The 25,757-nt window shown below is 34.2% G+C and overlaps 2 protein-coding genes across 2 annotated transcripts in view; one reads left to right on the top strand and one right to left on the bottom strand.

Annotated features, from left to right (window-relative positions):
• Positions 1–14,906, top strand: part of LOC134271872 (glutamate [NMDA] receptor subunit 1-like) — a 59,861-nt gene extending 44,955 nt beyond the window's left edge. Inside the window, exon 18 of the mRNA XM_062754085.1 lies at positions 13,951–14,906. Coding sequence (XP_062610069.1) covers positions 13,951–14,259 — 309 coding nt within the window. The 3' untranslated portion in view covers positions 14,260–14,906. The remainder of the gene's footprint in view (positions 1–13,950) is intronic.
• Positions 14,907–22,954: 8,048 nt separating this feature from the next.
• On the bottom strand, positions 22,955–24,648 carry LOC134271868 (uncharacterized). Its single transcript, XM_062754080.1, has 2 exons — positions 23,664–24,648; positions 22,955–23,549 (listed from the first exon to the last, which is right to left on the bottom strand). Exons 1-2 carry the CDS (start codon positions 24,646–24,648, stop codon positions 22,996–22,998), a joined length of 1,539 nt encoding a protein of 512 aa, XP_062610064.1. The 3' UTR covers positions 22,955–22,995.
• Between the last annotated feature and the right edge of the window lie 1,109 nt (positions 24,649–25,757).

The raw sequence follows: 25,757 nt of genomic DNA, 5'->3' as shown, positions 1-25,757 counted from the left end.
GTTTTTACGTGTTGATCATTTATAAACGGCTATAAAACAGTCATATACCCTCCAATTTATCTGAAAATTTCTCCCAATGACGTTTCATGAATACTTTAGCGGCAGGTAAAATATCATAAATCTCTTTGCGCTACATTTGTGCAATTTTTAATTTTAATAAAAAGTCTTTGTGATGTAAACGTGCCAAAATATAGCATGCTCCGTGAAGCAAGTTTTATCAAAATAAAAACACTGTGCATTTTTCAATAATCACCGGAGATCACCAAAGTCTTTTATATTTATTGGAAAAAAGGTAAAGATTTTATCTGGAAAGTTTGACCGGTTTTGTGGAAATAGCGCGCTCACAATAGAACTTGTCCGCGAACTTTTCTAACACCCCTCGTATACAATAATTTGTAGTGTAGTACTCCAGTTTAACTGTATCTGTAGAGTACTCTTGTATACAATAATTTGTAGTGTAGTACTCCAGTTCAACTGTATCTGTAGAGTACTCCTGTATACAATAATTTGTAGTGTAGTACTCCAGTTTAACTGTATCTGTAGAGTACTCTTGTATACAATAATTTGTAGTGTAGTACTCCAGTTCAACTGTATCTGTAGAGTACTCTTGTATACAATAATTTGTAGTGTAGTACTCCAGTTTAACTGTATCTGTAGAGTACTCTCGTATACAATAATTTGTAGTGTAGTACTCCAGATTAACTGTATCTGTAGAGTACTCCTGTATACAATAATTTGTAGTGTAGTACTCCAGTTTAACTGTATCTGTAGAGTACTCCTGTATAGAATAATTATACCCCCGCAAACGAAGTTTAGGGGGGTATATTGGAATCACCATGTCCGTCTGTCTGTCCGTCTGTCCGTCTGTCTGTAGACAAGATTTTGTCTGGACCGTTTCTCAGAAACTGTTGGATGGATTTGTCTGAAAATTTATACACTTATTATTCACCATATGAAGGTGTGCACCTGGGATTTTCATCATGATTGGATGATTTTTCTGCATTTTACAGGCGTTTTTTTCTTTTTTATTTTGTGATTTTGTTTGGCTCATAACTAGAAAACTATTAGACTTACAATCATCAAACTTGGACAATTTATGCATCTTGGGTAGACGGTGTGTCACGACCTATTTCAAGGTCACTGTGACCTTTAATTTAAGTGATTTTTTTTTTAAAAATAAGTCTTTAAAATTTTAAATTTCATAATCCTAAAAAATGTAAAAAGATAGTTGTATCCTTATTAAATTATGCTAAGTTATGTAAGATCTTATTTTTTATCATATACTTTACAACAAATTCTGTAACAAATGTTAATGATTTGAAAGGAATTCAGTTTGTCCCATGGGCATAATTATCAAGCACTGGTCAAGGAGAATTTTTGATAGCAGAAATGTGCATGTCAAATTAGTGAGAAATTAATGAGTTCATTGTTGGGAGTTAACTAACAAGAGCATCATGCTGTGTTATCTTAATTTATCTCTTGGGAGTTGGGCAAAAAGAAATGGCCTTATAGTTGCTTGTGTTAATTAAGAGTTCTTGATGGCTGTAGTTCAGATAAAGATCTTTCAATTGGTGTAATGTAATTAAAACAAATTGATGTTTTAGTGTATGATTAAAACTGAATTAGTATTGAATAATACATGTATAATTAAAATTAATTATACATGTGTTCATTAAAAAAAAAATTACATTTCAATTTTTATATATCTGCAACAAATTGCAGTCATGTCTCACTTAGAATTTTATAGTCTAAAGAATAATTAATTTTTGATTTTTTTCATTAGACTGTAGCATTTCCATTATTTCATAAAATATGCAATAAACAATTGAAAGCTGCAGATGGATATTTGTTAAGCTCTAACACAGCCAGTTTAGAATTATATGATGTATTATTTGTTTTAATTAATCCCTACACTGTAAGTCTCTTAGAGATGTATGTACAATATTTTAAGCATGATAAGAAATGGAAATTAGATCATTGAAATCTGTGTCAATTAATCTGTTAATCAAGGTTACTTGATTTTCTTGCACCCTACCAATTTATGATTATCGAACAATATTTGATGGGGGTATCATGCTGTGGCGGGGCACTTTATTAGACAATAGTGAACACCTCTTACTAGATCCATAAAATATTTCTGAATTGGCACCTACTCTGAAAAACCCAGCGGGGGTATTTGTCCCTATTGGACAGTTCTAGTTTGTAGTGTAGTACTCCAGTTTAACTGTATCTGTAGAGTACTCCTGTATACAATAATTTGTAGTGTAGTACTCCAGTTTAACTGTATCTGTAGAGTACTCCTGTATACAATAATTTGTAGTTTAGTACTCCAGTTTAACTGTATCTGTAGAGTACTCCTGTATACAATAATTTGTAGTGTAGTACTCCAGTTTAACTGTATCTGTAGAGTACTCCTGTATACAATAATTTGTAGTGTAGTACTCCAGTTTAACTGTATCTGTAGAGTACTCCTGTATACAATAATTTGTAGTGTAGTACTCCAGTTTAACTGTATCTGCATGTAGTTAAGTACTCTGGTTTACAAGAATTTGTTGTTAAGTACTCCAGTTTATAGGAATCTGTTGTTTAGTACTCCGATTTATAGGAATCTGTTGTTAAGTACTCCATTTTATAGGAATCTGTTGTTAAGTACTCCAATTTATAGGAATCTGTTGTTAAGTACTCCATCTTATAGGAATCTGTTCTTAAGTACTCCAGTTTATAGGAATCTGTTGTTAAGTACTCTATTTTACAAGAATATGTAGTTAATTATTCAAATTTACAAGAATCTTTAGTTAGTATTCCAATTTACAAGAATATGTTGTAAAGTAATCTAGTTTACAAGAATCTGTAATTAATTACTCCAATTTACAAGAATCTGTAATGAAGTACTCTAGTTTACAAGAATCTGTAGTTAGTCTAGTTGATCAGAATTGTGAATTTCAGTTCTTTGGTAAATGAAAGATAATATATTATTATTAAAACCCCCTGTTGTTGTTGTTTTCCTTTGATGATATTTATTACAGAAATGTGTGTGAATAAAGTTGAGTTTCAATATGTAGTCTGTTGTTTTTTAATTTGTTAACTTAGTGTGTTTGATCAGAAAAAGAGTATGGGTTTATAAATTAATACAGGGTCTCTAGATTTTATCTTATTTCAATAAAATTGGGACACAGTCAGAATTAATAAAGAAATACATAAATCTTTTTATGCCCCTGTAATCCAAGATTTAGGGGTATATATTTTTTTTGTGGCCGTCCGTCTGTCTAGCTGTTCGCAATAACTTGAACCTTGCTCATAACTTTTGATTTAGTGGAGCTATGACTTTCATATTTCACATGTATATTCTTCATGACAAGACCTTTATTTTGGTACCAACAAATTTGACCTTGAAGTTTGACACACCTCAAATTGCACAAAAATATTTAACTTTTACTTTGGTCATAATTTTTGAACGGTAGATACTAAGACTTTTTATACTTCACATATGTATTCTTTGTGTAAAGACTTTTAATTGGATACCAATTTCTCTGACCTTGACCTTGGAGATTAATGTACTTTACAAAAAAACTAACCTTTGCCAGAGCTTTTGAACGATGTGGGCAAGGGCTTTCATACTTCACAAATGTAATATCTTGTGAGAAGACCTTTCATTGGATGCCAACATTTTTTACCTTTTGAACTTGACCTTGAAGTTTGACCTACTTTTAAAAACAAACTTTGACAATAACATTTGAAGGGTAAGAGACAGGGCTTTCATTTTTCACATATTTAATCCATGTGATAAAACCTTTCATGGGATATGAAGAACTTTGACTTTGACCTTTGAGTTTGATCTACTTTTTAAAAACTTGAGCCTTGGTCATAACTTTTGAACAGTTAAGGCTATGGCTGTTATACTTCACACATATAATCCTTGTGAGACCATTCTTTAGAAACCATCAACTTTGACACTGGAGTTTGACTTACCTTGCAAAAATTTATCCTTGGCCATATTTCTTGAAAAGGTGTTGCTAGGCATTACAAATTTTACAGTTGTATTTCTTGTGAGAAGACCTTACTTTGGATACCATCAAATTTAAATTGTATGTAAGAAAAGTTTAATCTTTGCTATGTTGCCATACGGGGGCATCAGTGTTTCACAAACACATCTTGTTAATATAGATTTTTAGCTTTTCTGAGTCAGAAGCTCAAAGAGCTTATGCTACATGACCATTTATTAAAACGTTATTAACTAAGGGCTGATATCATCAAATCTTGTCAATTAGGACTTCATATCATGTTGACTCAAAATTGGTAACAGAAAACTTCTTTTCTAATTTTTCTGGGATTTTTTTTTACTAATTAATTTAGAGGAATATTTTAGATTCTTTAAGTCCTATGTCATCAAACTTTTGTCAACTAGTGATGATCACTAATTTGTTTTAGATGTATTTTGGGCACATTTTATTCCTATGATCATCAAACTTAGTCAGTTGATGATGATCATCTTTTTAGCTCACCTGAGCCGAAGGCTCAATTGAGAGTTTCTGATCACATTTTGTCCGTCGTCTGTCTGTCTAGCTCTCTGTCTGCCCTTCTGTCTGTAAGCAATTTTTAGACAGTTTTACTCCTTTGTATAAATGCGATTAGTAATGTGTCCATCGTCCATCCGTCTGTCTAGCTGTCTGTCCGTCTGTAACTTTTTTTTCAAAATGCTACTCCTCCTACAGTTTTAGTCTGATTTCAATATAACTTGGCACACAAGTAGACTACAATAAGATACATAATTGTATGTATCTGTTTTTGATTTTGATGAATGGTGTTGCCGTGGTTTAAAATACTAAAAATAGAAATTTCTGTGAAATACATTTAAAATGCTACTCCTACTACAGATTTGGTCTGATTTCAGTATAACTTGGCACACACACAGACTACGCTAAGATACAAGTTTTCTGTGTAAGGGATTTTGATTACGATGAACGATGTTGCCGTGGTTACTAAAAATAGAAATTTCCATGAAATACATTTGAAATGCTACTCCTCCTACAGATTTGGTGTGATTTCAATATAACTTGGCATACAAGTAGACTACACTAAGATACATAATTCTGAGTATCGGTTTTTGATTTCGATGAACGGTGTTGCTGTGGTTACTAAAAATAGAATTTTCCATGAAATACTTTTCGAATGCTACACGTCCTACAGATTTGGTCTGATTTCAATATAACGACACATAAGTAGACTACACTAATTAAGATACATAATACTGTTTGTCGGTTTTTGATTTGGATGAACAGTGTTGCTGTGGTTACTAAAAATAGAAATTTTTTGTGAAATACTTCAAAATGCTACTCCTCCTACAGTTTTGGTCTAATTTCAATATATCTTTGCACACAAGTAGACTACACTAAGATACATAATTTAGTGCATTGGTTTTAGATTTCAATGAACAGTGTTGCCTTGGTTACTAAAAATAGAAATTTCTGTGAAATTCCTTTAAAATGCTATTCTCCTACAGTTTTGGTCAGATTTCAATATAACTTGGCACGCAAGAAGACAATACTAAGATACATAATTACATGCATTGGTTATAGATTTTGATGAACAGTGTTACCATGGTTACTAAAAATAGAAATTTCCATGAAATACTTTTAAAATGCTTCTCCAAATACAGTTTTAGTCTGATTTTAATATAATTTGTTATGCAAGTAGACTACATTGAGATACATAATTATCAGTTTTGTGTTTTTGATGAACGATGATGCCATGGTAATTAAAATTGAAAATTCTGTAAAATTTTATTAAAGCTACTCCTACAGTTGTGGTCTTATCATAATCTTGTCACAAAAAGAGACTTAATCAAGGATCATTATTTTATTTATTGCTTTTGGAAAGTTTTATGTCCCAACTGCTACTTTTCTCTTCCTTTATTATGAGTACAAACCAGTAGAGCTACAGTCTCGATAGAGACTTCTGGTCTGGTTCAAAATGCTACTCCTACAGTTTTGGTCCGATTTCAATATTACTTGGCACAAAAGTAGACTACACTAAGATACATAATTTAGTGCATCGGTTTTAGATATCGATGAAAGGTGTTGCCATGGTTACTAAAAATAGAAATTTCTATGAAATTCCTTTAAAGCGCTACTTCTACTACAGTTTTGGTCTGATTTCAATATAACTTGGCACACAAGTAGACTACCCTAAGATACATAATTTATTGCATCAGTTTTAGATTTCAATGAACAGTGTTGCCATGGTTACTAAAAAAAAGAAATTTCTGTGAAATTCCTTTAAAATGCTATCCTCCTATAGTTTTGGTCTGATTTCAATATAACTTGGCACACAAGTAGACAATACTAAGATACATAATTATTAAAATGCATTGGTTTTAGATTTTGATGAACAGTGTTGCCATGGTTACTAAAAATAGAAATTTCTGTGAAATTCCTTTAAAATGCTACTCTTCGTACAGTTTTGGTCTAATTTCAATATAACTTGGTACACAAGTAGAATACACTAAGATACATAATTTAGTGCTTCAATTATCTGATTTCAATGAACAGTGTTTCCATGGTTACTAAAACTAGCAAATTTCTGTAAAATTCCTTTAAAACGCTACTCCTCCTACAGTTGTGGTCTGTTTCAATATAACTTAGCACACAAGTAGACTACACTAAGATACATAAGATATTGCATCTGTTTTTGATTTCCATGAACGTTGTTGATATGGTTACTAAAAATAGAAATCTCTGTAAAATTCCTTTAAAACGCTACTCCTCCAAAAGTTGTGGTCTGATTTCAATATAACTTGGCACATAAGTAAACTACACTAAACTACATAATATTGTGCATCAGTATTTGATTTCGATGAACGGTGTTGCCAAGGTTACTAAAAATAGAAATTTCTGTGAAATTCCTTTAAAACGCTACTCCTCCAAAAGTTGTGGTCTGATTTCAGTGTAACTTGGCACACAAGTAGACTACACTCTGATACATGATTTAGTAGATCGGTTTTTGATTTCAACAAAAGATGTTGCCATGGTTACTGAAAATAGAAATTTCTGTGAAATTCCTTTAAAACACTACTCCTCCTACAGTTTTGGTCTGATGGCAATGACTTCTTTTCTCTTCCTTTGTTATAAGTACAAACCAGTAGAGCTACAGTCTCAACAGAGACTTATGGTTAAAAAATGCAATATCTAGAAAAATAAAACATTTAGAAACTAAGAGGAACACTGGTCCAGATATTTTTTTGTGTGTTAACTTAAAAAAAAAAATACTACCCATTCATCTGTTATAGTCATACTTAAACAAATCATTTCATACAATGGACTACAATGGTTTTTATAATTATTAGTTTCAAAATAATATTGCCATGGTTACTGTATCAAAAGATTTTCTTTAAGGTATGTCACTCGTCAGCTTTTAGAAAAGTTCATGCAGAACCTCTTACTTCAAAACTTTTTATTAAAATTCAATTTTTATAGCATATTTAATTTCAACAATGTTAATGTTTTAACATTCAACTGAAAAACTGCTCAAAAAGCCACAAAGAACCAAGATTTATGAGGGACAATTTCTTGTGTTGGAAGGATATTTGGCAGATAATTCTGTAAAATTTAATCTGCATATTTATTAAATTTAATATCTTGGAACTTTGGCCTCACATACTTTTACTCAGAGAATATTTACCATTATGATATTGCTAGGAATATTTAATGTAGGTCTTAATTATTAATTTATATTTTTAAAACAAGTTTTACACCTTCCTTCAACAAACTTTGCCAAAAAATGAAGATATGTCAAATAAGTCAAGATAAAATTTACACCATTTTTAGCTCTACTGGTCAGAGACCAGAAGAGCTTATGCGATAGTAATGCGTCCGGCGTCCGTCCGTCTGTCCATCTGTCTGTCCGTCTGTCTGTAAACAATTTTTCAAAACGCTACTCCTCCTACAATTTTAGTCTGATTTCAGTATTACTTGGCACACAAGTAGACTACACTAAGATACATAGAATAGTGCATCGGTTTTTATACGCCCGTCTTCAGACGGGACGTATTATGTTATAGGCTTCGTGTCCGTCTGTCTGTCCGTCTGTCCGTCTGTTAGCTTTTTCGTTTCCGGCTCATAACTTTAATACTATTAGGCCTAGGATTATCAAACTTTGTCATCTGATGCGTCTTGGGTAGAAGGTGTGTCGCGCACAAAAAGTAGGTCGCTCTGACCTTTAATTAAGAAGTTATAGCCAAATATGGAAAAATCCTTTCCGGCCCATAACTAGAAAACTATTAGACTCAGAGTCATCAAACTTGGCCAGTTTATGCATCTTAGGTAGAAGGTGTGTCGCGGCCTATTTCAAGGTCACTGTGACCTTTAATTTAAGTGAATTTTTTTAAAAAACTTAGTCTTTAAAATTTTAAATTTCATAATCTTAAAAAATGTAAAAATATAGTTGTATCCTTGTTTAAAAATGTTAAATCAAGTAAAAACTTATTTTTTCATTATATGCTTTACAGTAATCTGTAACAAATGTTAATGTTTTGAGAGGAATTCAGTTTGTCCCATGGGCATAATTATCAAGCACTGGTCAAGAAGAATTTTGATAACAGAAATAGAGAGAAATTAATGAGTTTATTGTCAGGCGCTAAGTGGTAGAGCAGATCTCTGAAAATGCAGCCGTTATCTTTATCTTTAATCTCTTGGGAGTTGGGCAAAAAGAAATGGCCTCATAGTTGCTTGTGTTCATTAAGAGTTCTTGATGGCTAGTTCAGAAAAAGATCTTTCAATTGATGCTTTAAGGTACAGTGTATGATAAAAACTAATTTAATATTGTATAATATGATTAAAACTAATCCTTATGAAAAGATGTTAAATAAAGTAAAAACTTATTTTTCATCATATTCTTTAACAGCAATCTGTAACAAATGTTAATGTTTTGAGAGGAGGAATTCAGTTTGTCCCATGGGCATAATTATCAAGCACTGGTCAAGAAGAATTTTGATAGCAGAAATAGAGAGAAATTAATGAGTTTATTGTCAGGCGCTAAGTGGTAGAGCAGATCTCTGAAAATGCAGCTGTTATCTTTATCTTTAATCTCTTGGGAGCTGGGCAAAAAGAAATGGCCTCATAGTTGCTTGTGTTAATTAAGAGTTCTTGATGGCTATAGTCCAGATAAAGATCTTTCAATTGGTGTAATGTAATTAAAACAAATTGATATTTAATGTATGATTAAAACTAAATTAGTATTGTATTATATAATGAAAACTAATTATACATGTGTTCATTGAAATAAATATTTTAAACATGATAAGAAATGGAAATTAGATCATTGAAATCTGTGTCAATCTGTTAATCAAGGTTATCTGATTTTCTTGCACCTTAACCAATTTATGATTATTGAACAATATATTTGACGGGCGTATCATGCTGTGGCGGGGCACTTTATTAATTTCTATGAACGGTGTTGCCATGGTGACTAAAAATAGAATTTTCTGTGAAATTCCTTAAAAACGCTACTCCTTCTACAGTTTTGGTCTGATTTCAATATAACTTGGCACACAAGTAGACTACACTAAGATACAAAGAATAGTGCATCGGTTTTTGGTTTCGATGAATGGTGTTGCCATGGTTACTAAAAATAGAATTTTCTGTGAAACTCCTGAAAAATGCTACTCTTTCTACACTTTTGGTCTGATTTCAATATAACATGGCACACAAGTAGACTACACTAAGATACATAGAATAGTGCATCGGTTTTTGATTTCAATGAACGGTGTTGCCATGGTTACTAAAATAGAATTTTCTGTGAAATTCCTTTAAAACGCTACTCCTTCTACAGTTTTGGTCTGATAACAATATAACTTGGCACACAAGTAGACTACACTAAGATACGTAGAATAGTGCATCGGTTTTTGATTTTGATGAACGGTGTTGCCATGGTTACTAAAAATAGAATTTTCTGTGAAATTCCTTTAAAACGCTACTCATTCTACAGTTTTGGTCTGATTTCAATTTAACTTGGCACACAGGTAGACTATACTAAGATACATAGAATAGTGCATCGGTTTTTGATTTCGATGAACTGTGTTACCATGGTTACTAAAAATGGAATTTTCTGTGAAATTCTTTTAAAACACTACTCCTTCTACAGTTTTAGTTTGATTTCAAAAGTAGTTGGCACACATGTAGACTACACAAAGATACATAAAATAGTGCAATGGTTTTTGATAAGTACAAACCAGTAGAGCTACAGTCTCGACAGAGACTTCTGGTTCACTTGAAAATCACATATTTTGACCAATATTTCAAAATTAACCTCACTGACCCCAATTTTTTCTTTCATTATTTTAAAGTACTCAATACGTGTGACTGATTAGCACTCAAGTCGTAAAAAGCCTGATTTAAGAAAATGTTTTATTGCCTATTTAGTTTTTTAATACCCCAAATATGTTACTTTTTAGTGCAAAAAGGTCATACAATAATTTACTAATGTTACTTTTTAGTGCAAAAAGGTCACACAATAATTTACGCGCATTTCATGTAATTTGCAATATTTGTTCATTCAGTTATAAATATTATTCAACATATTTTACGCTAAATAAAATCATATATATTGCCATGGTTACATCTGATAAAATATGATAAAGGCTAAAGTAATTAACCAAAGAGTTGAAATTTAAGTGCAAAAAGGTCAACTTCATTGTAACCTAGATCAACAAGATGATCACTGACCCCCTGTTTTGTCTGCGATTTTGAATACTCTATATGAGTACTTATCCAAAATATACTTCTCAAAAAATCCTTGATTTAACAAACTTCACGACTGACATACCTTAAATTCCTTCAAATTTTTTTGGAAAAATTTTGGTACATTTGTGAAGTAAGATACATGATCCTTTTTTTTTCAAAGTAATTATTTTTTTTAACTTTAAAAATTGTTGGTTAATTATTTCAACGTTTTGTGTTGCAGTGGTTAAGTTTAAATATTGTAAAACCAATCATTGAATAACACGCATTCATGTTTTCGGTCACATTTTGCCTTTGTGCAGCTTCCTCCATGGTTAATTTTTCAGATGTGGAAAACCCTGATATAGTATGTCAACTGAAAACTAAATCACTCTGTCAGACCTATGTTGTACTTTTAAAAGTTTATGGCTTTATTTAAATAATTTAATTTTGTATGTATTCTAACAACATCCCATTGATTGAACCCCCCCCCCTTTGACAACCAGCTGAATCATCTGTATCCATCAATCCCCTCATTTCCAATCCTTGGGATTCATGGAAAATTCTAGATTTAATAAATGTACCTTTAACTTCAAACAGTAGCTTGTTCTTACCTCATGTAAACAAACCATCATGGCTACTAGGTCTGTGTATCAGTTATTACCTCCCCCTAATTTCCCATCACATCTATTACTAGGTTTTGTATTACTGTAGATCACTAAATTTTCGCGACACCTTATTTCCGCGAGATTGACATTGACTCTTGATTAGCGAGACAAAATTTTCACGAATTCTGGTTAATGCTATATATAATCTTAAGGAATACTATTATACGTGAGAATTTTATTTTTGCGAGGACACTGTCTCTCGTAATTACGCGAAATTAAAGTTCTCGTGAATAAAAAGTGATTCACAGTATTAAGTGGCAAATTTGAACTTATAAAGAGCAACACAATTTTACATCCACAGTTGTTTAATTATTTTAAAATTAAATTATAAGGAATTACTCTAATTTTTGGCAGAATTATCAAGTATAACCAGATTTGGGTCATTTACGCTTTTTAGGTCAGATGATGAAAACAGATAGCAATAGGTCACCTGAGTAAATTCAGATGACCTATTGCTATCTGTTTTCATCCGTCATTGAGCGACGTTCATCGTATGTTAACATTTTAACATTTTCAGTTTCTTGTCTGCAACCGCTCAACCTAGTGAATTTCAACCAGTTTTGTCATAAAGCATTTATGGGTGATGGGGAACAAATATTGTGGATTTCATGATTCCTGCCCCCATGGGGCCTGGGGATGGGGCCAAACCACTAAGATTAATGCAATCATTAAAAATCTTCTTTACTCTTGGACATCAAGCAGTCAAACTGTTGGGATGATTGTAATCAGCATTGAGTCCTCTACCAAAATTGTGAAATTCATGGCCCCAGGTTCAGGGGTTCTAATGCAAGGGCGGGCTATACAGATTATATAGAAAAAAATGCATTATTTCTTTGAAAATCTTCTTCTCTGCTTCTGGGTATTACATGTAAATAAACTAACCAAGTACATGTACATAGTTATGAGAATGCCTTTTCTAAAATTGTGAATTTCATAGCACCAAGATCAGTGGTTCTGGTGTTAGGGCGGGGCTCTTTTGATTATATAGTGAAAATGCATTAATTCTTTAAAAATCTTTTTCTCTGCTCCTGCATGGGTATTAAATGAACTAACCAAGTACATAGTTATGATGAACTAGAATGTATCTACCAAAATTGTGAATTTCAGGGCCCCTGGATTGGGGGTCCGGTGTTAGGATGGGGCTCTGTTGATTATATAGTGAAAATGCTTTAATTCTTTAAAATTCTCTGCTCTGCTTCTTGTTATTAAGTAAACTAGGTTCATAATTATGATAAGCAAGAGTTCCTCTTCCAAAATTGTGAATTTTATGACCCAAGGGTCAGGGGTTCTGGTGTTAGGGCCAGGCTCTATTTGATTTTATTATAGTGAAAATGCATAAATTCTTTGAAAATCTTCTTCTCTGCTCCTGGGTGTTAAATAAACTAAACTAAGTACATACATTTAGTTATAATAAGCAAGAGTGCCCTTTCCAAAATTTCATGGCCCCAGGGTCAGGGGTTCTGGTGTTATGACAAGGCTCTATTGATTATATGGTGAAAATGCATAAATTCTTTGATAATCTTCTTATTAAAATAAACTAACCAAGTACATAGTTATGATGAGCAAGAGTGCCTCTTCCAAAATTGTGAGTTTTATAGCCCCAGAGTCAGGAGTTCCTGTGTTAGGGCAAGGCTCTATAGATTATATATTGAAAATACATTATATCTTAAAAATCTTCTTTTCTGCTCCTGGGTATTAAGCAGATTAACTACCTATATAGCTATGATGAGCAATAGCTCTTCTTCCAGTATTGAGAATTTCAAGGCCCCTGGGTCAGGGGTACCATAGAAGGGGGGGGGGCTATACCTATATACTGAAAATGAGTTATTTGTTTGAAATCTGCTCTTTGGTACATGTATTAATCAAACATTTTTGTTGAGGAAGGGTGCTTTTTCCAAAACTGTGAAATGTGTGGACCTAGGGTCAAGGGTTGAAGTGTGGTAGGGGCCCTACTGATTATTGCTGAATATTACTGATTATTAGTTGAGATGCATTCTTTGTTCCCGGGGCCGCTACCATACCTATGGGTATCAAGTAACCAAACTAAGCAATTGCTAAGTTTATATTCATGATGAGCAATGGTGCCTCTTTCAAAATTGTGAATGCCATAGCATCTAGCATGTGTCAATTTAGAAAGAAGGTTACAGTGACCTACTTTTAAAGTTTCAAAGGTAATATCTACATTTTTTTAAGTAATAATTGACTTAAAATCATCAAATTTTATCAGTTTAGGTATTTGAGATTCTTGGGGTATCTTTACCAAAAAGTATGTCACTTGACATACTTTTGGAATGTTGTGTGTATATCTGAATGCAGTTCGGGTTTTCAGAGTGTTGTAATCAAAATGTTGGTCATTATGACCTTCTTTTGGAATTCCAGGGTGTTATCTATACATATACATGTAGGATACAACAACAAAAAAGGATTTTGTAAAAATATCGTCTTTATTCCTTGTTTAAAAACTGGAGCAGTGTTGATGACTTCCTATTTTAATCATCTGTTAACTTGAAATAAGTATTTTAAACAAAGCTTAGAAATCATTCAATCGTATATTTTTTGTCTCATTTTAGAAGAGGAGAACCCTTCGTCAGACGTTACAGAGACAGCGCGAGGAACAGGAGCGCCTGGCTAAATTGGCTACAAAGAAGCCCACTGTGGAGGGCAATGGCAGTGCCCTGGGTGGTGTGGCGACAGGGCAGGGGAACGGCTTCAGCTTCCCTGTAGACCAGACTCCCCCCCGGCCCGGACACAGGCTGTCCTACACAGAGGCCACCGGGGGTCTGATGTACTCACCCCCCTCCTACAGAACCGTCACCCACTCAGCCACCATCAACAACCCAGTATTCACAGACAAAAGTGCTGAAGATAACTATGTCTAGATAATGAACTTACAATTTCATTTATTTATATCTTGTTGACATTAGATGAATATATAGGGATAAATGTTGTACTTCTAATTATAACCCAGTCAGTCCTTGTAAAAGGAGGCTTAAATTCAGAGTTTCCAATTGAGATAGGTATTTACTAATAGATGGGGTCTTAATTAACCTATTAAAGATATTTTATTTAATCTTTTTTTACCATTTTAACAGATGATTTAATGAGGACAGGTATGAAGTTGTATTTATTCTCTTTATGAATTGTTGTTTTTGGTATTTTAACTATTTTGTTGATGTTGTTGTTTGTTATTCTTTTCATTTTGTACATATGAGATTACTTTATAATTATAATACATGTTATATAAAAAGTATTTAATTGGTAAGAATTTGATTAGATGTACATATACAGTCCCTGAAATGTTCTACTTTCCCATTTTTCCGTTCGCTCACCGTTCATGCAGTGTGCGTTCTCCGTTCGCTTTCTGTTCACAGTTTTGCGTTCACCGTGCGCTCGCGTTCACCATTCACAAAACACTCACCGTTCACTCTTTGTTCCGTTTACTTTGCATTCAGCGTTCACTTATCGTTCAGTCTTTATTTTCATTCGGAACTCTGAAGTGAAAGGACTTATCTTTTTGATGGTAAGGATTTACATGTTTTTAATTTAATAACTAATATATTGTGGTTGAAGAATAATTATTTCATGGCAAGAATTATCTACGATATATTTATATTTTTTTTTTTATAAATTAGGTGTTTTGATATTAGTTAAATTAATCTGGAAAACACATGTTGTTATAAGCACTTTTAAGTGCCCACATATATGTAGAATAATCCTTAAACATTTTAAATTTAAATATTAAGCCAGTTTAGTACAAATACTTCAAGCACGGCAACATTTTGTTGTTTGTAAAAGACAACAAATCGTTAATTGATGAATAATAATCCAAGTTTATTAATTTACCAATATTGGAGCACATATACAGAAAAAAAATGATTTCTAACTCGTATTTATCAATGATGCACAAAAACATATTAGAACTAGTTCTGAGAATTATAAACAGAATGGCGATATTCAGTTAATTAGATATCTTTAGAGCGACTTAAATTGATAGTGTGTTTTTAAAAAAATCAATTGTTTAAAATTCAGTACATTATTATAATTTTTCTTTCTAATTTACATATATAAAGTCTATAATTAAAGAGGGAAATTTCATTCCTTCACTGTAACTAAATATATGTTTGCAATTCAGTATGATTACATGTAAGAGCCCTCCCCCCCGGCATCTTTTCCCCTAAATTGAATACTTAGTTAGTATTTTAATTATATTTGAATTACCATTTAATGTGTATCGTAACACAAAAATTTCAGTCTTAATACAAACATCAAAAGAGTCGGGAAACAATTGTAGTTCAAAACGTGCCGACAATACTAGTGGTATTTTCAATTGGCAGGGAGTATCTTCAAAATCAATTACATACTTAATCCTTCCGAGTATATATTCCCCATAATTTTTATTAATTTTTTTTTCAGTTATGTAGAAATCCGATTTGGAAATGAAAGGTAAAAATGTTGAAACTTCTTGGAAATACTAAGTAACTCTTTGCCTTCGGTGTAACGAGATCTTCACACCTGCACTGTATCGAATGATTTTGATTGACAGGACAAGCATGTGGTCTTTGTGTGAACTTGAAAAAGGGAAAAAAAGCCAATGATGACTACCAAATGGATTTGTTTCACCGCCCGGAATATTTAGAAAAAATAATCAGAATTTTTATATGATACAACAGATATCTGAGAAAGGAGGGGGCTAAAATCTCTCTCTCTCTCTCTCTCCCCACACACATTCATATGTTCAAAAAAACCTTGGCAGCATATTACTTAATTTAATTCTGAAAATATAACCTATTAAAAATTGAATATGAATGCCTCTTTTCCTCATCTTGTAATATCTGCAAGTATAAACACGGCCGGGAAATGTCTACAGATACATGTAGAAGTTTGCTAAAAAAATCATTTTAAAGAATGAAAATGATACATAATAACAATATTATTGCATTAGAATTTTAAAATACAAGTTTGTTTATACAATAAATCAGCAGACCTTTGTAATATTTTTTCATTATTTTACACAGAATCGCATTTGTATCGTTGTAACAACCGTGGTAATTAATTCATTCTATAAGTTTAGCTTTCTCTTTTAAAATCCACATTATTTTATTAGTTAAAAGAGCATATTTATTTTATCAGTAGATTAATTTTATTTGTTATAGACTGTACAGTAACAATTAAACATATTTTACGGCAATATAAATTGTGTTATTTAAATGCTGTAAGATACTTAAATTAATAATTTTACTCAATGTAATTTTTGTACATCTATTTTAATTATTTTTTTTTTTTTATATTTATCAATTTATTGTTTATCTATATTTTAATACCTGATAGAATAGAATAATTTTAATCCAAGGAAAAGATGGGAGGCATTCCGAATAAATCATTCATCTTGCGTTCACTGTTCATTCACTGTTCACTTTGCGCTCGCGTTTGTGCTACATTCGCGTTCTGCGTTCACTCATTGTTCACCATTCACACATCTTTCACTAAGTTGCTTTCAGCGTTTGAACATCGTTCACTCACTGTTCGTTCACCCTTGGTTCACCGTTCAGGTGGGAAAGTAGAATGTTTCAGGGACTGTATATCTGAAGAAAAAAAATGCTGTTTATTATTTCTCATAGATCAAATTAATTTGATTACTTTCTTGTAAGTTCACCAGTACTAAAAGTTTGAGTTAGCTTTTCTGATCAAAGTTTATCCATCCTTTCATCTGTCCATTCACTTTTCACATTTTCATTCAGGTCACAATAAAAATAGTCTCAATAATAGCACACTAGTATAGTCAGGCATGTTTAGGCATATTGATATGGAGGTATTTTAGGGCAAGTAATGATCCATGTTTTTTCATGACCCCTGGAGGGTAGGATGGGACCAAACTGGGTGATGAAATTTATAGGAAAAAAATTATAAATATATTTTCATCAAAAAATAAAGGGCATGATTAGTCGTATTTATATGGAAACAACCTACATGTAAGTATAAGTGTAGATTCGTGTTTCTTCAAATGATTACCCTTTGGAATGGGGCAAAGTTTTCCGTGCTATGTATGTGAGATTTTAAAAATTTTCCTCTGTAACTTCCAAAAAAAATTTGAATAAATCTATAAATTACTTCCTCCCAGAAGTGAAACACCCTGAAAGCGGAGTACCAGTAGATTGATTCTTTTCCCTCGCATCCCATGACACAGCTAATGCAGGCATTTTTATTGTTAAAGGATAATGAAATGAGATCATGATACACATCTCAGAAACATAGCTGTATGGTAATCAGGTGCCCTTTACACTTACGGGTGATGGATTTTACTCAGTACATGTATGGCCATATTAGTTTAACTAGTGATTGTCTTAATTTGTTATATTCATGCAGAGCTTCCTTATTACTGTATATTTTTAACACGATAATTGTCAATTTTTATGCTTCCAGATAAACTACATGTACTTTTGATTAATCCTGAATTACATATTAGATGTATTCTGTTACAGTACAAATACAATACATACTAGTAATTGTATTTAAACCAGAACTGTCAATCAAATTTCAATTTCAAGGTTATATTATATGTTTGTTTTTTTAAAATAATTTTAGGACAGGTTCTTATTAATTGTTTTATTTTGATTTTTTATTTTGTCTTTATACATCTTTTAAATAAATTGTGCAATATTTGTCTTGTCAGGAATTCAAGTTGTCTGGGCATCCTTTAAATTCCCTTCGCCAGTTATAAATCATTACCAGGTACCTTAAAGTAATGACTGTTCAGTGTGACTGTGACTGTTAATGTAGTACATAGCAATAACATGAGTCTATAGACGCCAACAGAATTGTAATTATATCACTTAAAAATTTACATTTTGATGATGTATTTTTGCCTATAATTTTTCAATTCTAAAATATGAAATATGAATAATGATTCCCACCTTCACCCATAATAAGCTAAGCATAAGTCTTCAAATGATCTCTCTTTAAATCATGAGGGCAAGTCCTGCAGTTAAATTTGAATGGGGTTTCAGGATGGTAACACCCCCAACACCCCCAAACAAGAGACCCATGGACCTTATAAATGTAGGTCACCTGAGTATCATGTAACAACTTTCCAACAATTGAATTTGGTTTGTTTTTTAAACCAGAGGCCATGAAATTCTCATTTTTTGAAAGAGGCATCGATCATTGCTTATCATAACTATACATGCACTTAGCTTGCTTACTATATACAATACAATAATTTTTATAGCGCATTAGAATAAAGACACTCAAGTGCATTTCACATTGAAATATACATAATTAAGCATACAAATTGAGTACAAACTACTTAATTTTAAAAAATACATATTTGTGCATAAAAAATAGGAATATCGAAAAGACTTTATGTGTACCAAAAGACCATAAAATATCATGTATTTATTAGCTGCAGATCTATAGCTCTCCAATAAAAAATATATTGACCGACCGGAGAGCTACATGTGCAGTGCTACCCATTGTAAAAACTGGATATTTATTGTCATTTTTTCAATGGGGGGCACTGTAGCTCTCCGGTCTATCAATATACTGTACATATTGTTTGTATCTCAAATAAAAAATGAAATCATGTACTGTACATGTCCCGCTGTAGATTCGAACCCGCGACGTAAAGATGAACACCTCACTCCGCGAGTCTAAAAATGGTTTTAGAGGATCAAGTAAATAAGGGAAAAACGAATGTAATTGATTAATGCTGGAAAGCATGGCTACATGTAAAGGTTCCATAAATTAGATTCAACTGCATACAGCATAGGCTTTGAGGAAGGCAGCTGAAAATATGATAACTGCAAGAAATTGGGAATCGTAACGGTGACATGCAGAATATGTTTAATAGTTTCTTGGGTGTGCCAGAGCATCAAAGATTGTTGGAAACGTGGGATAAATAATTAAAGCCCTATATGCTTAAATGATCCAACAAACTTGACAGCGATATATGAATGTCGACAGGCGCGGATTCAGGAAGTTTTTCCCAGGGATCATGAGGGGTCCACATCAAAAATATTTGTACGAGCAAAAAAGTAATAAACTTTTTCAGTCCTAAAATGTGAGAGAACACTTTCATAAGTCTATACTCTGTTTTTGTAGTAGGACCCCCCCCCCCCCCCCCCCCCCCCCCCCCGGGTTATGATCAGATGTTTATTTGGCCAGTACATCCTCTGAAGAGGTTTTTGTTCGTTTTGTTAGCTCACCTGAGCCGAAGGCTCAAGTGAGCTTTTCTGATCACATTTTGTCCGGCGTCCGTCTGTCCGTCTGTCTGTCTGTCTGTCCGTAAACTTTTCACATTTTCGACTTCTTCTCAAGAACCGCTGGGCCACTTTCAACCAAACTTGCCACAAAGCATCCTTGGGTAAAGGGGATTCAAGTTTGTTCAAATGAAGGGCCACGCCCTTTTCCAAGGGGAGATAATTATGAATTAGAGAAAAATTAATGGCATTTTTAAAAAATATTCTTCTCAAGAGCCACTGGGCCAGGAAAGATGAAACTCATGTGGAATCATCCTCAGGTAGTGTAGATTCAAGTTTGTTCAAATCATGACCCCCGGGGCTAGGGTGGGGCCAAAATGGCCGACCAAAGTTTTACATAGGGATTTATAGGGAAACCTTTTAAAATCATCTTTTCAAGTACTTCAAAGCTATGATTAGTGATATTAATATGGAATCATCTTCAGGTAGTGTAGATTCTAGTTTGTTCAAATCATGAACCCCTGGGGGGTTAAAATTCAAGCCCCCCCCCCGTAAACTTTCATTTCTGATCTGATATGTGCTTTTTCCAAGCCAGTGTGCTCAGGTGAGCGCTGTGGCCCCTGGGCCTCTTGTTTTTATTACTTTAAATGAGACAAATGGACTAATCCAGTAGTGTAACGTGTTTGCCTAACACATATACACCTGACCTGTACTTTATGGTTTTTCTTTGGGTGTAGGGCCCCCTCAGATAACTTGCTGAGGAATTTGATTGTAGACTAAAACTTAGTTACATATGCCAAATATACAGATATCGGGTGCTTCCCTAGCACGCAAATAAACGAAATAATTAACTAAACCGCCTCCTAATCAATTGGGCTTCTAACTCTGGAGCGACTTCAAGAAGCGCCCAAAGAAACAACTAAAGCGCAAGCACGTCGCTTCTACCACACCCCTGTCAACGCGCGATCGGCAACACCGATCGTTAAATTCAACTATACGAGGAGGATAGGGTTAAATAAAACAGTATTTTGTCCTATTTCTTCGCGATTTCTTTCAACTTTTTAGCTCACCTCAACGAAGTTGGGGGGAGCTTATGTGATACCCTCGGCGTCGGTGTCGGCGTCCCGGGTTAAGGTGAAGTTTTTTGGAGCAGTTTTCTTTTTAAGTACTTCTGTGTCCTATATTGATTAGACATGCATGGAAGATGTTTCTAATGTGTTTCATTGTACCAGTCAAAGTTTCAGATGCTGCAATTTCAGCAAATGAATGACCAGGTTAATGTTTTTGGTGCAGGTTAACATTTTTGGTGCAGTTTTTGGTGTAGGTCTCATTTCCGAGTAACTATAAGCCTTATAGTGACCAAACTTGCATGGATGAAACATCTAAGGATGCATACTACCAGACTTGCTTCGGATGCTGAATCTGACCTACATTTTCCGGTTGAGTGAACAGGTTAAAGTTTTTGGTGCAGGTTTCATTTCGAAGATACTATGAGCCCTATAATGACCAAACTTGCATGGATGGTACATCTTAGGATGCATTCTACTAGACTTGCTTCGGATGCTGAATCTGACCTACATTTTCCGATTGAGTGAACAGGTTAAAGTTTTTGGTGCAGGTTTCATTTCCAAGTTTCTATGAGACATATAATGACCAAACTTGCATGGATGGTACATCTTAGGATGCATACTACCAGTCTTGCTTCGGATGCTGAATCTGACCTACATTTTCCGGTTGAGTGAACAGGTTAAAGTTTTTGGTGCAGGTTTCATGTCCAAGTTACTATGAGACATATAATGACCAAACTTGCATGGATGGTACATCTTAGGATGCATATTGCAAGACTTGCTTCGGATGCTGAATCTGACCTACATTTTCCGGTTGAGTGAACAGGTTAAAATTTTTGGTGCAGGTTTCATTTCCAAGGTACTATGAACCCTATAATGACTAAACTTGCCTGGATGGTACATCTTAGGATGCATACTACCAGACTTGCTTCAGATGCTGAATCTGACCTACATTTTCTGGACGAGTAAACATTTTAAAGTTTATGGTGCAGGATTCATTTCCAAGTAACTTTGAGCCCTATAATGACCAAACTTGCATGGATGGTACATCTAAGGGTGCATTCTACTAGGCTGGCTTCAGAAGCTGAATCTGACCTACATTTTCCGGATTAGTGAAAAGGTTAGTTTTTTATACAGGTTTCATTTCCAAGTAACTCTGAGCTCTACGTTGAACAAACTTGCATGGATGATACATCTTAGGATGCACACTAATGGACTTGCTTCAGATGCTGAATTCGACACACATTTTCCAGATAATAGACCTCGTAAAAGTTATGGGTGCAGGTCTATCACCAAGAAACTATAAGGCTTATATAAACCAAAGTTGCACAAATGATGCATGGAGGGATGAAAACTCTCAATCTTGCTTCAGATGCTGGATTTTAAGTGGTTTCTTACCATATTATGTATACCCGACAGTCCAAAAGGCACATTTGCAATTTTAAATGTGTAAATCATAAATGTTTTCCGATTTGGAGTTCTTCATCAAACAGAAAGCGTCAAAATAACGGTTTGAAGTGCACACATGGCAAATGTTTTGGCGATCGTTAACGACTCTATATGCGATCGTACAACAAAGAAAATTTGATGAACATGCGATCGTGCAACTTGAAATTTGTTAAATACTTTTTTATTTAAATATAGTAATAGATTACCATTTGGTATTGAAGGTAAGTCTGCTGAAACAGAACTTAGTGAGAACCGAGCATTTGCCTTTTAAGTGAATTTACTGACGTTCTAGTATATTATTTGAATAATGTCCACATTTTAAGAGAACAAAGTTTAAAATGCCATGGAACCCTAAAGCTTGCTTTTAATTGATGATTGACACTTGATTTCTTCTTATATATATAAAACAGTTATCGACAGAGTATTACAAGGGCCAAATTTTAGCATTATAGAAAGAAAAGTTTTATTCTATGCAATGTTAGTTCAATTACATAAGTTGTGGCACTTATGCGGCGTATTTTCTTTGATGATTAGTGTACTGTAATTTCCAATACCCGTTCTATTCCCAGGTAGGCGTGGCCTACCATCGTACAATAACTTTAGAAACTGCAAGTTATTGCACTGTATCAAAGGGGGCGTGGTAATTGTACCGTACAATAATTTTAGAATTATTGTAAAGTAAGAAAAGAAATCAAATCCTCACAAAATTTATCCTTTAATCAACCATTGTAAAGCTTTTTTTTCTCTCCAAAAAACACCTTTCAATTAAATTTGATGTCTTTGTACAATTCTTACAAGCAAGTTGAAAACAAAAAAATACAAAAAACCTCAATTCTAAAAAAAATGGATTTGAGTAATTTAACAATCTATCTGGCTAGTAATTGACCTTTGTGAAAATTTCACTTTAAAACTGAAATGTAATGTTACAATTTTTAAATTCTCCAAACGGGAATCTGTTCGGTTTGAATCTCTTGCTCTGAGGTTCCTCCTCACCCTGGACGTTTGCTGCAGTCAGTGGAATAGCGGGGCACTTGTCTGAAATATCTGGAGCGCATCCATCTGGAGGATTCATCGGAGTGGAATTCTCGGTACACTCCTTGGGCGGATCCAAGATCTTTGACACATTAGCTTCCATTTGCACACTGGATCTTTTGTATTTACGGACACCTGCTTGAGAACGATGACCAGTCCGATCCATTATCTGCTGCTCCTCAACACCAGACATATATAGCTGGGTCGCACAAGTACGTTTGCCGCTATGATTCGAATAATTACCCTGTAAACCACCTTCCGTGCAAATGATTCGCATGAAGTTTTTCAGCTTGTTAATTCCCACGACCTGATTTCCGTATCGAATTGCCACCTCAGATGCTGCGGGCAGAGGTCTTCGATAGAATGCTCCTCGACGTCCAAGGGAATACAGATATAGATCAAAATAGTCAGCAATGCATCTCTCCCCTACAAGAAAATTTTAACGAGTAATTGTACATCCTCACAGAGAGAGAGAGAGAGAGAGAGAGAGAGAGAGACAAAAAGTGAGAGAGAGAAAGAGAGAGATAGAGATTCTCTTACCGGACTGGCAGTGATGTTTAATGGTCTTGTTGCACACATTTAGCTGTCCGAGTCCACCTTTGTACGTTTTGGTTTTTCGACCCGTAAACTCAATAAATTTTCCCAGCTTATCTGATCCAATAGTAAACTGTTCACATGCTAGGTTATGATGTTCGTCACATCCACGCAGACCGAAGATTTTAAATGCGTAAAAGAAAATCGTTTTCTGAAGTTGTTCTGCATTTTTCTTTCCAAACACTCCAGCATCCCACAACTTGGCCTCGTCTTCTGGTAAAATAGGATCGGCCTGCTTCGTAGTACACCCTATGCCTTTTTCAATCAGCGACTTCATTTTTGCATCTAGAACTTTCCGAAATTCAATGAAAGTTGTGTTTTTTTCGTCTAAAAAGTTTTTATCGTACACACCTTTGTCTCGCAAAAAACGAAGTAGTCCACATGAAATCAAGTACAGGCTCTTAGGGGGGTAGTCCTTACCATCCTGCCGTCTAGCTTCTACTATAAAACGTTGTAACCAGTAATTCATTTCCTCGCTGCCCTGGAATTGAAGTTCTGGAATAGTTTCGGATCTGCCGGTTCGCCATTTCTCAAAAACGTTGACCGCCCATCTAGTGTTTTGTTTAGTGTTAATGTTTTCCTGGCTTTCAATTAGAGATTTCAGTTCACTCTCCGTCACTGGGGCCGCAAAACGATCACCTGATGTGGTCAGCAAATTCGAACTATTTTCATTTTCTCTCAAAAAGTCATATTCAAGCTTAAATTCACCATGCTCCAACCCTGTGTCGTACTCGGCAAGCGTCTGTGTAAGGCTCATGTTCTGTAATCCGTCGAAAGCTTCCATTTCGTCGCAAACTTGAGATAATGTCAGGTCGTCTATTTCCTCAACTTTGAAGTCATTATCCAAAAAATCTACGTCGCAAACTTGAGACAATATCATGTCGTCAATTTCTTCAACTTTGAAGTCATTATCCAAAAAATCTACGTCCATCTTTCAGCTTCATTCGATCCCAGTCTAAATTGTAGCGCGAAAAATGCTACTGAAGCTCGTGAAAGTAGGCGTGCCACAAAACATTTGCTGGACCAATAGACATACAATAATTGCTGTATCTGGAAATGAAACGGGGTCATGACCTCGTGCCCTGCGGGCACTCGTCACGCCCCCGTTTCATTTCCAGATACAGCAATTATTGTATGTCTATTAGTCCAACAAATATAACATGGCATACTTATCAAAAACCAAAACATTCCGGTGCGCGGAGTAAACGAAGCAAAACAGGGACAGGGAACTAGGCTAGGGGTTTAACGAACTCTGGGTCCTTTCGGAACGCCCTGTCCCCTTCCCTTAGTTATCTATTTCCGTTACATTAGTATAGAAACGCAGAAAGAAGGTCAAACGGACACCGTATAAGAACTGGCATGAAATAAATAGCTGCAAGCAAAAATCTTTAGGAAATAAATACATCAATGTATTTTATCAGCAATATGGTTTATTTTTCTGCTAACTCTTGTTGCTGAAACGCATGTAACAAAATCCGATGATAATCAGCATGCACAAAATTTTGCTTGCTAACTGTGACCTCTTAGCTTCGTACCTAGGAAATTTTGATCCTTAGTAGTGCCTGACGCCGTGACGTCAGGCAATTAAAAGAACATGTACTTTATCAGTAGAGCATAAAATAAAATCCTAAAAGACCTTAAGATCAGTTCAGTGTCGTTGAACATTTGGTATATCACTAAAAATACAATAATTACATTTCCCCGTAAGCTTGTTCAAAGGATTGAGTTTTAAGACCTTTTTTAAAAGCGGAAACAGGTTTGGAATTTTTAAGACACAGAGGAAGAGAGTTCCATAGTGAGGCGGTGGTGTAGTCAAATCGACGACTGCCATACGTAACAGTTCTAACCTTAGGAGCATCCAATAGAAAAGAACTGTGTGAACGTAAGGACCTGGAACGAGAGTATTTTTTGAGAAACTCGGACAAGTAATTTGGAGCACGGTTGTTTAATGCATTGTTTACAAACAGAAGTATTTTATACTGACTTCTGTATTCGACAGGAAGCCAGTGGAGATTTTTGAAGATTGGGGTCACATGATCA

Source organism: Saccostrea cucullata, unplaced genomic scaffold, assembly GCF_032062105.1.
Source record: "Saccostrea cucullata isolate Sc308-1 unplaced genomic scaffold, CSIRO_AGI_Scuc_v1 ctg635, whole genome shotgun sequence".
Taxonomy (NCBI): domain Eukaryota; kingdom Metazoa; phylum Mollusca; class Bivalvia; order Ostreida; family Ostreidae; genus Saccostrea; species Saccostrea cuccullata.
This window is presented reverse-complemented; position numbering and strand designations above follow the sequence as displayed.